The 13,886-nt window shown below is 38.7% G+C and overlaps 1 protein-coding gene across 1 annotated transcript; it reads left to right on the top strand.

The window, feature by feature from the left end:
- The first annotated feature begins 780 nt into the window (after positions 1-780).
- On the top strand, positions 781-13,264 carry LOC139962656 (uncharacterized). Its single transcript, XM_071962820.1, has 5 exons — positions 781-1,022; positions 2,145-3,086; positions 3,580-3,663; positions 5,026-5,141; positions 5,785-13,264. Exons 2-5 carry the CDS (start codon positions 2,193-2,195, stop codon positions 11,174-11,176), a joined length of 6,486 nt encoding a protein of 2,161 aa, XP_071818921.1. The 5' UTR covers positions 781-1,022; positions 2,145-2,192; the 3' UTR covers positions 11,177-13,264.
- The last annotated feature ends 622 nt before the right edge of the window (positions 13,265-13,886 follow it).

Genomic DNA, 13,886 nt, shown 5'->3' with positions numbered 1-13,886 from the left:
AGTCATGCCTACCCTGGATAACCTTGGTGAGATCTGTTTAAGTTAAAGCGACATGGGGGACCAAAACAAGAACATACTCTGGAAATTCCACTTTACTACAACACGAACACTTTCGTGCGAATATAAATGTTTATTGGCAGTGCTTTTCTAATCACTACATGGCTACTTATACCCACATACACGTTCGTGCGAATAACAATCCTTATTGGTACGCCTTCGTGTGCGTAGTCACTGTCTATGTAAGCACGAGCATGTTCGTGCGAATATCGATGCTTATTGGTACGTCAACGTAACAATAGCGGTTGCTATTGGCACGTGCACGTGCCAATAGACACGACCTATATTAAAAGCCCGTTGACTTAACACTAAATAAAAAAGTAATGTGGTCTCTAGGTCTAGGTAGAAGTTCTGACTAGTCACTAGCTTCATGTTACTCCATCATTACTGGATAGCTCTCAAGTTGGCAATTTATGGCACCATCAATTTCCCATATCAAGACCATGCACATTTTATTTATAATAGAGCCTGAAGCCTTTGTTACTTGTAAACAAACCTCTTTACTCAGTAGTAAACAATTTTCGTACGCTGCCCCTGGTAGGCCTAAATATGTCTTAATTGCCTCAATCTGCCCAATTTTTGCATCACATGTACTTCCATTCATGTTCTAAAACATACAAGCCACAAAAAACTGATTGAAAGCTTTAAAAAAAAAGATGTTCTCCTGCTGCTATTTGGCACTTTTCCTGAAATGGGAGAACATTCGGCCGGATTGATATAGACTGTAATAGGAGTATGCCACCATGAACAAGTTGTCGTGGAATTGGTGGGTTAAGTACATTTTCGCGTTTTAAATTGGGTTGCGCTATTCAGTTTTCGCGGGAACACAAACTCGGTAAAACACAAACAATTCAAGACAACTCAAGAGGACATGTAACATTGTGCAACAACAGTTCAGATGACACATCTTGTAACACATTTAGGGTCCATATACTGGAGTGGTGGAGCTGCAAAACCAAAAAGAAGTACGTCACGGAACTTCATTATTATAATACAACAAGTAACAAACGATTAAATAGGAGGGTTCATATGTATTAGGCCTACTAGTACTACTACACCCAAATCCAACTGAAGTCAAACTACATGTAGCCTAGGCCTAGCCCTTGCTACTCAGTCTAAAGTAGCACTAGCAGTAGTACTAGGCATATCGTACGTATAATGAATATACGATTAGGCCTTAGTAAAATATGTATAAATGTATGGAGTGATGGTACCAGTCAAGCCAAGTTGGGGGGGGGAAGATATTTTTAGGGGGGGAACAAATGTCACTCAGTCTTATGTTGGGGAGGAGTCAAAGGAGAGGGGTTTCCTCTACCCTTTGGGAATATTTCTTAGTATAACTATAAGGAAAGTGAGTTAGGCTTTGACAATTTTTCACGTTAGTACATTGCATTGAAGCTGTTTCTAATATAAATGATTAGCTTCAGTTCTAAATCTTATGGATAATAACTTAGCAAATCACGTCATGCCCTCTGTTGCACTGCCACTGATAATGCACTTTTGTAGGCCTAGCCTATACCTATTGCCGTTGAAATTTAAAGGATCAAGTCTATTGTCGTTAAGTGCCAGTCAGCAGTGTGTCTGCCAATGTTCTGAGAAAGAAGTTTGGGACTCATCAACTTGCATTTGTTTCACAGTAGGCCTATAAATAAATTTTGTTTGAACATAGTTTTCACATTCATGGAAAACCTGAATGATTCATAACAATTTGAAGAACAATTTCCAGGTCTGAAAAGAGTAGAATGTTATGAAAAAAGTTTCCCTGAAAATTTGTACCCTCCCTAAGAAAAAATCTGCCTATAGGCAGACATGTTCTATCGAAAAGGTCACATGCAGAATTGGCATGGAAAGTTCTGTGGGACCCTGTTTGAAATTGACTTATTTTTCACAGTGAAATGTAACAACCCATTAAATTGGACTGTACAGTTTAATAGGATTTATTTTACAAATGACATTATTTCATAGATGACAGCATTAATAAAAGATGCATGTTCAGATATTGTGTATTGTGTTTGGATGTAGAATTTTACATGAAGAAACTTGAATGATACAATTAATAATTTGTTATGTGTCTCTTGGTTTTACAGTGAAGTTGCATCCTGACATAGTCAGATGATTCAATTTTTTTCGACACAATGGAAGATTCAGACCATTGCTCTGGTCGTGCATTGGTGATAGATATCCCTGGTATAGACGCTGGTTCCAGTAGAACATGTCATCATGACGACTGCCAAAGAGAGAATGATTGCTGTAGAGTGAAGTCTTTTTTCACAAATCATCAAGGTTCCGATGGTTTTGGAACTGGAAATGTAGCCAAACAAAATGAAATTTCTGTTTTGCAAGTCCCTGAAGTGCACACAACTTCTCAGGATGTGAACAATTTCAAGTATATACCAGAAGTGGAAGACATTACAAATGATTCTATTGACATATACGACGACCTCAGTTCCAATGCTAAACCAGCTGCTGAAGAAAAAAATGAAGAGCCATCCTTACTTGGGTCGAATAAGGAATGTTACCTTTACAATGACAATGCAATGGACATATCATCCACTGGGCATAATGCAGTCGTTTCAACTTGTGATATTTCAAAGTCATCTTTTGGGGGGACTGTAAATGTGTCTACTCATGTAGATGCCAAACTTGAGACCACTGCTGCTGATGTCATTGCATCGTTGAAAGGTGCCTACTCAATATTTAGGAATCATAGCTCATCCAAACCTTGCGACTCTGCTTCTTTGATCTCCGTGACGAGGAAGTTATTGAATCCAAGTCCATTAAAGTCACCAGCATGGTGTGAGATTCTGAAGCGATCAAGTCCCATCAAATCTCCCGATGCCAGGAGACTTCGAAGGCTTCAGATGTCAAATATTAAAACAGTTGCAAGAGACAAGGCAAGATTTGAAGATAAGGAGCAGTCTTGGTCCGATGGAGAAGTCGAGCAGTTCGATGAATCATCAAATCTCTCAGCACTTGACCTCTACACTGACCTCATGGAGGAGGCACAGCAACAGGAGACACCAGTGCAGGTCAGGGAATAATTTAATTATCTGGTATCGCATCTAGCAACATATTATGAATGATGGACAAATTTGTAGTAGACAAAACCTACTGATTGATGAGAATTAATTATTGGCCTAATGTATAGAGTTTTCAGGGAGTCTTAACTCATAGAATTCACCTTCAACTTATTTTATATTAAATCCTTATTTTTGAGATTTGTCATCTAACAGAATTTAAGTGCAAGAACTTTGGACATCTCTAAAAAAATGTGAAAACTTTGCAATATCCTGAAAATTGCAAATTCCAGAATTTTACCAAACTAAGAATGAAGTAATATATTTCATTTTAACTCATCAATTGACAAACAAATGCAAGGTTCCTTGACTGTCACTTAAATATTGTTCAAAATGTTATTTACAGGAACATGAAACAAATGAAATAAATGAAATGATCAGTTGCATGCTAGCGATGTAAAGTTCATTACCATAACTAATATTTGTTTCCTTGGTACCCAAACAGGATACAGCAACCCTCGATATGAATAACAAACTGAAGGAAGAGATGCTGGAGTTAAGGAAACAGCTGGAGCAGAAAGATAAAATTGTAAGTAGAATGAGGCAGAGCTGCAAGTTTCAAAATTTTAAACTGTTTATGGCAATTCGTTTCACTACTGTACTGTGATATTACTGTACTGTTATATTGCAAATACGTGTATAACTGCGTGCATATGAATGAACTCGCTTGGCATAAAAAGAGAGGGTTATTTAATTGTGGTCTCTTGTGATGTAATCATGTGCATGATTTTATGCAGTGTGTCACTTGTAATCTGATATGGAGCAGGTGATCAGAGATTCATGCATTTCTTTCATTTAGAAAATTGGAAATTTGTTAAGGTTCTCTGAGAGTTCCATCCTGGAATCTCTGGTGTATACTAAGAAGCAAATTACTGCACTGAGGAAAGAAAGTTCCAAACTTAGTTAAAAGAAATGGTAGTCGATTGTTTCTTGGTCAGCAAAGAATTATTCGGAAGTTTGATGATTTATTTCACTGAAAATTGTGGTCTCGTGTTTACTCCACCCACTCTATAATTGGCCAAATTGTGTCTTAACTAATCAAGATTATTGTGGATTAAAAGAAAAGAGCGGAAATATGACCTAATCTTGGAAATTTAGTATCCAAGTTATTATGCAATGTTTGAAAATCACTGTCCAACCTCGATCTGAAAGATTTTCCCAATTTACTTCAAGGCTTTTGAGCACAATTTTTCATCAGTTTAAAAAAGATAATATTTTCTTGTGCACTATATGATGTGTTAATAATTAATCTTTCAACTGTAAATAACTCTAGCCTAGCTATAAAAGTGAAGCTATTGCTAATGCTGGTTCACCTAAACCAAAGCATCGGAGAGCAGAAATAGGTCTAGCTTGGTCCAAGGAGCAATAAAAACATAAAATGTAATTTCCTTCAAAGTTTGCAGTATTGTTTAGGACTCACTATATAGCAAGGACAAAACTATCTGACCCAAGCCACCCAACATTCCAAGTGGCAAGTAACAACTCATATTCTCGTCTTGTCAATTAGATTACATCCAACTGCATTAATAATAATCATAATCAGCAGCAGTTATTTTTACAACGCTTAAGCGACCACAAATGTGGGAGAAACCCGCAAGGGCTTATGGATTCCAACTTACACGTCGGGTGGCTTCCAATTCAACATTTTTAACTCAAATTTGGAAGCTTTTCAACTTTAGAAAGTCATTTCAGATGTAAAACCGTACATTGCTCTTGGATGAAAAACTCACCTTACTATGACCCGGCCGGGAATCGAACCCCGAACCTCCCGATTGCTAAGCCTCATTGCTTCAAATCCCACCGCCTTTATCCACTCATCCAGAGCACCGGTCATTGTACCTGTGATTGTTGACATTGCTGACAATTTTTTTTATCTGCTTCTTTGTTTCAGTTGGAGAAAATTACAAAGCAAAACCAAACTCTACGACAGAATATCTCTGCCCTCATGAAAACTGCACAGCTTGAGTTGAAAACAAAGCAAAGAGAAATTCTCAGCTTAGAACTCCGGTAAGTTACAACTTTGAAAAAATCCTCTAGAGACTGCTCCTCAGAATTAAGAAGCTGATGAGAATATTAGCTCTAAGTGGTACACAATATCAGGAAATCTCATATTATGATGTGTATGGAGACAGAACCACAATAATTTTAAAACATGTATGTGACAATGTCATGAGGTTTGAAAGTTATGTGTTGCAGAGCTGGAGGCTGATAAATCAGTCCAGATTTACGGACTTGTTTCATTGTTGAGATATCAAATGTTGATAGTTAATCGTGTTACTTAAAGGCGTCCATTGCCCCATATTGTAGTTGTGGTGCCATACTTGGACACTTGGCAAGAACTGCTTTTGTTGTGCCCATAAATTTGAATAGTAAAGCTGTAATACCATCTGTCTTCAGAAACTTTTTACATATAAACTAAAAGCACTCTTGTGTTTCAAACACAGCTAGCTAAATTAATTAAAAAAAGGGGAATACCCAGTGTCATACAATTTGATAAAAACACAAATTTCTTTGAATTGTCAACAAGGCAGTTTTAATTATGTACCATTAAAAATCAGAATGTGCCATTTCATTCAATTCGGTTTCCATTCAGGGTCTTTGAATACTAGTTTTTGGTCATTTCTTTTTGTTTTCTGTTACGTTGAAACAGACTAAAGAATGGTGGAAACGAAGAGCTGTTGAAGAGAGTGATTCCCTACAAGCCTTACACCGGCAAAATTTCAGCTAAGAGAAAAGAAGGAGCCAAGAGAAATTCAGATGGCATCTCAAAGAAAGTTGTTACCGGTGAAAGGTGGAGAAATACAGAGGAGAACAAGGATGAAGAGACGAAGAAAAGAAGAAGAGTTGCGGGTGATATCAAGCAGGAGGCCAACGATGTACTTCAGTATGTGAGAGATGCAGTGAGTGCCAGGAAAGAGAACAAACAACCAGATAAGGGTGGCAAAACAGGTTGTTTACAAGATAGACACAAATTAGGCATGCAGGGGACGGTTGCAAAATTGAGCAAAGGCAGTGAAAGTGATAATGAACCAAGAATAAAGGAAACAGTGCTTAAGAGGGAATCTGGAAGGAAATTGGAGTCAAAATCTCATCAAAATGTGATGGAAATTTGCTCTACTAAAGATGAGTTCATTCATACCAAGAATTCGTCAGGTGGAGAAAACAAAGACACACGGGATAATAAATATAGTCCAGGATCCACAAATCAGAATTCTGAAAGAAGACTTGAAACTGGTTCTGAAGAAAGTGGAAGTGAAGAAGAAGAGGGAAAAGTGAGCAGAGCCTACTCTGAAAGAAACAAAGAAAGCGATACCGACTGTTCTCGAAAAGAACATGTTAACAAAACTGATAGACATGCTGCATCAAGGGAGTCTTCTCCAGATAGAAAGTATGGCCATCATAAAGAAAACAGAGAGAGGCATCACATCAGTGATTCCAGATGCAAAGATTTTCATAAGGATAGTGAAAATCTCAGGGAAAGGGATGACACGAGGGAGAAAAGAGGCAGGACAAAACGACTCAGATCCAAGGACTACTCTCCGCAGGAAAGGAATAGCAAGAATGACTATCCAAGGAATGTAGAATCAGAAAAAAGGACATCTTCACAAAGTAAGGTTTGTAAGATATCGAATGCCGACAAGGGAGGGGACATTAAAAAGAGATCTAGATCTTCTGATTATTCACCCAGAAGAGACAGAGGTCACAAAGGGAAGAAATTACAAAGTAGCAGGAGTAGGTCAAGATCTAGGTCAAAAGGTCATGAAAAAGGGTCATCTTCCCACAGAGAAAGGGACCGTCCGAGGAGCTTAAAGTCAAGGGACGATTCCCGAGTGAGAGGAAAGGAACATGAATATCCCAAGGGGGAGAGATGTTCTAAGGATCACAGGAGAAAGATAGATCACCACAATGAGAAACGGAGCGATGACAAGAAATATTCTCGATCTAAATCCCGTGAACACTCATCTGAGAGAAGGAAAGATTCAGAAACAGGTAAGAAGAGAGTTGAGAAATATTTACATGAGAATAGACATGGTGCAATTCAGATTTCTCAAGCAAACAGTGAGATTGTTAAATGTACACATGTAGATGAAAGGGATGCAAGAGAATTGGGAGTAAGAGATACTGATAGTAGGAAAGAGAGGGAGACCGATAAAGATGGGGAACAACGAGGGTCAAGTCGTGAACTCAGGAAACGTTCGCACATAAAAGGACCAAAGAGAGATGGAGAGCGTTCTCATTCGCCTGAGAAAGAAACTGGCAGCAAATGTAATGAAGATGAGAAAGTAGGCCACTGTCTGACAGATAGTGAGGATGAGAAAACAGAGAAGAGCACATCCAAATCTCGATCGCCGTCAGTGGATAGTTGTTTTGAACCAGAGAAGTCCCAGAAAATATTATTGTTAGAAGTGAAAAGTAGTAGCATTGATGGAAAACAACTACACTCTTCAAATTGTGAGGTCCAGAGCCCTCTGTCAAAGTCTGAATGTGAGGGTCAGAGAAAAGACAGAACTACATCTAGATATTACGAAAATGAGAAGTCAAATTTGAAGGATGAATCTTCAAAGGAAGAGGATCAGTCTGGATCTAGCATCTGCACCGACACACCACTGGGAACACGAGAAATTGTGAAGACTTTCACCAGTTATCCATTGAAATTAGAAAGTGAGGAATTAAATGGTGGGCATGCAATTGAAGGGAGAGATGTCAATCCTAGTTCTGAGGATATTAAACAGAAGGAAATGAAGGAATCAAGAACAAAATTTACCTTAGTTGACAATCAAGAGAAAGTCATTACTGTTGGGTCTGAAGATATTCAACTGAAAGAAAGTGAGTTGTTAGAAGCTCTGCCTTCATTAATGGCTAATCAAGAGATAACTAGTCCATCTCTCTTACCAGTGGTATCAGCAATGTCAGAGCATGAAGATGGTATTAATGAACCTCGTAAAAGTGACAGAGTACTAAACAACCTATCTTCTTCCAAGGAAAAATACCAAGTTTTCCCTGAAGGCGCAACATCTGTGTTTCATGAAAAAGAGAGAACAGGTCTTGGATCTGCATCAGATAGTGTTACGCATGAAGTGCTATTGAAAGGTCCTGCAAGGCCAACTATAGAAAGTGATTCCCAAAAAACGATAATACTACAGACATGGTCCGAAAAGATGCCTTTAGAAGAGCCAGCAGAAAATAATGTAAACCATCGTGCCTCGATTGAAACAAAGGAGGAAGTGGATCTTGGTAAGCATCAACAAAGGGAACAATACTTGGATGATAGTCGTACAAATTTAGAAGATGTGTCGGAGAAGGGAAAAATGTCGAAAGTGGAACTGGAGCCAACGAGAAAGCCAGAAGAGACCGATGAGTCTCCAGCAAAAGTAGAACATACCACTGCTGAAGGCAATCGAAGATTGGGAGAAGACATCAGTAAGTTACAAGAGGAAAGTGATATTGACATTTCACTTACCAGAAGCATCAAAAGCACTGGCAGTGGGCATTTACTCTCTGACTTGAGGATGTCTTCTGATACAGGAGAAGAGGAATGTCACAATGACTCCTCGGTGCTGGAAGACTGGAGAAATGTTGGTTTGGATGAAGAAGGAAGCATTTTCACTCCCATGGGTAACAAAATGTCAGAGGTCTTGAAGGAAGATGAACTTCTGACAAAAGATGAAGGCTCAATTCCAGATGATGGTTTGGATGAAGAAGGAAGCATTTCAGACCTAAGCTGCAACAAAGAAGGTGACGAGAGACTGTCCTCGACCGGTATAACTTGCCTGGAGTCCACTCCCATCGGTAACATAAAGTCAGAGGTCTTAAAGGAAGATGATCTTCTGACAAAAGATGAAGGCTCAATTCCAGATGATGGTGTGGATAAAGAAGGAAGCATTTCAGACCAAAGCTGCAATCAAGAAGGTGACGAGAGACTGTCCTCGTCCGGTATAACTTGCCTGGAGTCCACTCCCATCGGTAACAAAAAGTCAGAGGTCTTGAAGGAAGATGAACTTCTGACAAAAGAGGAAGGCTCAATTCCAGATGATGATGAAGTTAATTTTGAAGGCCCTAATGAGAAATTTTGTCAAGAGCTAGCAAAGGAGGGGATGACAAAGAAGGTGATAGATAATGCACTCGCTGACGGAAATACTGAAGTTGAGGTTGCCGGTAGTGCAGGAATGCCTCTGGATGGAGATTTGAGCATAGTGGGAAACAGGAGAGGGTTAACAAATATGGGAATCCCGGATGGAAGAGATTGCAACGATTCACGAAGTAGTTATGAGGAGAGTGTCAAACAAGTAGAAGAAGAAGAAGAAGAAACTCAGACAGCCGATCAAGGTAGACCTGAGGTTTCAGCAGAAGGTAGAGGTGTCAAACAAGTAGAAGAAGAAGAAGAAACTCTGACAGCCGATCAAGGTAGACCTGAGGTTTCAGCAGAAGGTAGAGGTGAGGTTTCAGCAGAAGTAACGACTTTGTATTCAGAAACAGCTCCTCGCGAGAGGTCAGTCATTAGAGTGAAAGATAAGGAAGAGAGTGAAGATACTTTATGTTGTGCACCAAATATGCAGTCCTCAGCACAACCATCAATGAATAGTTTCAAAATATGTGATGCAAAAGAAACAACTCACTTAGCTGACAATGAATCAAGTACTAAAATGGTAGAAGAGACAGACAAAGATGATGTAGATAATATGGACTGCCTCACAAATGAGGAGGATTTAGCGATGCCTTCTGATAAACCTATGACTCGGAAAGAAATAAATCATCCTAACTGTGACTCATCTCCGCAACAGGTTGAAACGTCTCAGGTCAACGATGAATCAGCGGGGAACTCGGACCACCGAGAGCAACTTGGACCAATCACAGATAATTCTGAAGGAAGTGAGCAGTATTCAACTCCATTGAAAGTTGCTTGTAGCTACGAGGAAGGACATACAGTCATTTCTTGTGGGAAACCCTTCACAAAAATCATAAGATCTGATAGCATTGCAGAAGAGGAAGCTTGGCAGTTGATTGATGCAATTCATGAGGACAAACAGGATGATTCGATAGCCATCTACATCAGTGACTCGTCTCTCATTGAGACTCCTGAGAAATGCAAGAAAGATTTGTTTGGTAAGAAATCTCCTTCGAAGGAAGCGATTTCACCCGACAACAACTTCAAACAGATATCACTTTTAAAGAAATATACCATTCCAAAGAAAGAAAAAGAAGAGGAATTTTTAAGTCGGTCAAAAGTTGTGAGGATTGGTAGAACTACCTCAGAAAAGACTATCAGTAGAGAATCTGATAGTTTTTCAAACAAAGTTCGAAATCCTCCACAGAGCAAGAAATCGTCTACAAGTAAAGATGCAACTAGTCGGATAGGTAAACCAGAGTCCAGACATGGTCAAAGAAGAAGGAATGACTTGGACAGGAGAGAACAGTTGGACCAGGAGGATAGAATGGAAAGAATGCGATATCCGGACGATGCATCCAGAATACGTACCGGTGGTCGCAAAAGTGATGTAAAGGACCTGAGGGAAAAACTGGAAAACAGTCGTCGGAAAGAACAGGATATACGTGGAGTACGGGAATATCCTATGAAAAGTAGAGACCAGAATCATCTGTCTATTAGCGGAAGCAAAGAAATTTCAAGTAGAGATGGAAACAGGAGAGAGCGAAGGAGAAGGAACAATGAAGGTTGGAACCATGACAATGCAAAAGACAAGACTCATGACAAGACTGAGAAGGAAGAAATAAAAGTAACGCAAGAGAAGAGCAGAGAGGAGGAGAATGGGAAGCAGAAAGATGAACATGTCATATGTCAAAATCAAGATGATTTGTCTGATGGAGAAATTGTTAGTTCCAGCGAGGAGAGTGAAGAGGAAATTCCGTCAAGGGCTTCTTCATCAAATGATCGATCAAGAGTAAGCAATACAGAACATAGAAAGATGGAAAAGAAAAAAGAAGGCACATTGAGAAAGCGTTCCCGATCTCGCGACAGGGCAAGGAAAAGACCACGTAAGGAGAGGAGAACTTCCAGTTCCCGAGCATCATACTCGAGAAGATGATATCGATTCATCTTTGGTTTTCTTTCCAATCGGGTTGTCATATTGAGAATGTGGTTCATTCATGCAAAACTTGGTGAACTGTTTACCCAATATTGCAAAGGTTGTAATCAGATAATTAAATAAGTTTGCTGAGAAAAGACAGATTTGATCACAGATGTGGTTATTGATGGGATGTACCATGGGAAGATACTGCAAACGGTCATACATTGGTTTGTAGGGGGCGGGGGGGAGGGGAGGGGGTAGGTTGCTGCATTTTTTTAAACAGTGAAGGAGTCCATTTTCTTTCCTTAATAAAGAAGGAAGCTATCTTCTTAATTTGCTCTTAGTTATCTTGCCTTATTGGACTCGCTTGGAATGTACTGTATAGAGCCATCTACAGATATGCTTTTAGAGGTAAATTCACAAAGAATTGTGTTATTTGTTGTAAATCATACTTTATCTTTCAACTGAGAGTGGTTTATAAAAAAGATAAGCTACGTAAAAAGTAATCTAGTGTGCAACAAAATGATGGTGGTATTTGATTGTCCTAACGTAATTTTCAGAGATTATTTAACTTTAAATGATAAGAAAAAAAAAAACCTAAAACAAAGTTCATTTACAAGTTTATGAACTGCCACTGTCACAAGATGCAAATAATATATGACATAACTGATTGAAATATAGGTAAATATTCCTAGCAAGTGAAATATGCCAGGAGGTGTAATTAATATGTTCAATAGGTTTATGATGAAAAAGGACTGATTGAGAAAAAAAGAAAAGGAAAAAAAGTGTAACAAGTACATATAGGTTGTTTTTTTTATGGACAGGATAGCAACAGACTTCACATTGTTGATCTACACAGTAAAGTCTGCTCTTTGCAAAAGTAAGATGTATTGGTATTATTAATTGGAATGCAAAATTCAAAAAAATGCATGTTCAGCAACACTTCAAAGGTCCTTTGTGCCACTATGTAGGTGAAAATCATGGCCAATTAAGTTATGACCCTCAAAAGGGGGCGGGGGGATGGGTGGGGAAGGGTTGTGAGTATTTGACAAAGTGCTTGTCATTCTTTTCATAAGTTCCAATACAAAAGAAACATCATATTAGTGATGATATTCTACTGTGATTGGCCAAATAAGCATATGGTTCATATAAACAATTACTGTCATTTAATAGCCAAGGGGATCCAGATGTGTATCAGCAGCAAATGATTTGAGTGTAGGGAGATTTAGGCAGTGTTTTTATCTCTCAAGTTAAATTGCTAGAGAAATGTGTTTGATTATTTGTGCTAATTACAGAAAACACTTAAGCGATTTTACATAAGTTTTTCTCTTGCAAATCACTTAAACATTGCTGATTCCTCTTCCTGTATTCTTAGTTATTCATTGAGTGGATCATGGGGATTATTGTTGGGGTGGGTGGGTGGATGGGTGATGGGGGGATGGGGAGTGCAGGGATTATCAAGGGCTTAGGTTCTTCAGTTTATTGTATTTCTCTTTTTACCCGAATTTACAACAACAACAAAAAATTCTGTTTTTGATTCCTGTGGGAAGTATTGACTATCTTGTGTGCCTCATCTTGCTTTATGATTACAAAACTTTAAACATTCAGAAGCTTGTTAATTCATGACTTTTACTAAAACAAAAAGGGGGAAGGGAAAGAGTAGAAAAAGTCAGTGAAAGTAATATTATGACTATAGTTTACAAACGTTAACCGTAATTCATTGTTTAAGAACTTTGTTAAGATTGCATGTGTAATTGTTCCTAGGTCAGTGAGGGAGTGGAGTTCTGATATGGGAAACGTTACCAATTAATTCATTTAAATATGGACAAACGATTTATACACTGAAAATGTATTTTAAAGTGACTTGTTCTTAGGCATAAATGTCAAAACATCAGTATATTTAAGTGAAACTGGAGTAAATTATGTTATGATATAAAGACAATTGACAGAAGACAAAAGAAATACCTATATGTGGTACATGAGTTATGGCTATTTAAAAGAATTGTTTGAGTAAAGAACTTATGTTTTTGTTGTTGTTGTATGTTTGACTTTTTATTTGGGGTGGGGGAGGAAAGAGTCAATTGAAATAGATTATTTTGAAGGATATTTCAATATGTTTTTCCTATTCACTAAATTTCTTGAGCTAAATGACATGGGTGAATAATATTTTCCTTTAAGTCCCAACATTATGGTGCATTGTACCCATGTTCACAACCTCTGGGGCATAAGAGTATACCTCTGTGAGTGGGGGAAGGGAGAGGGACTTTACCCCCAGAATAAAGTCGGCCCTGGGGCTCACAGACGATATTACAAAGAAAAATCCTAGTGTATTACATAAATCCCAACACACCCCATTACACCTCTTCCCTGGCTTATATATCAGTCTATCCCCTCCACAAATATAGTACATGTTTGCCCCCCTGAAGAAACCTACTGACATAGGAGTAGGAAGAGGGTGGAGGAGCAGATGAGGGAGCTGCCCCTCTTCTAACAAGTGGGTTGGGCAGGACCATGATTCATCCCCTCCCGCGGGCTGATTATCAGATAGGGGAGAATTATAGACCACTCCTTAGGGCCCATAGAATCCTTGATTCATGCCCTACCTACATTAGTATGCGCAAGTAAAAGTTTCCCCCTCCTTCCCCTATTAAATCCTGTACACGTCACTAGAACGAAGAACAAGGATCCAATGTATCTGAGGAAACAACAAATCAGGTAACCCTGCAGT

This window comes from Apostichopus japonicus, chromosome 21 (assembly GCF_037975245.1).
Source record: "Apostichopus japonicus isolate 1M-3 chromosome 21, ASM3797524v1, whole genome shotgun sequence".
NCBI classification, from domain to species: Eukaryota; Metazoa; Echinodermata; class Holothuroidea; order Aspidochirotida; family Stichopodidae; genus Apostichopus; species Apostichopus japonicus.
Note: the sequence above shows the minus strand (reverse complement) of the source record. Positions and strands in the feature narration are given on the sequence as shown.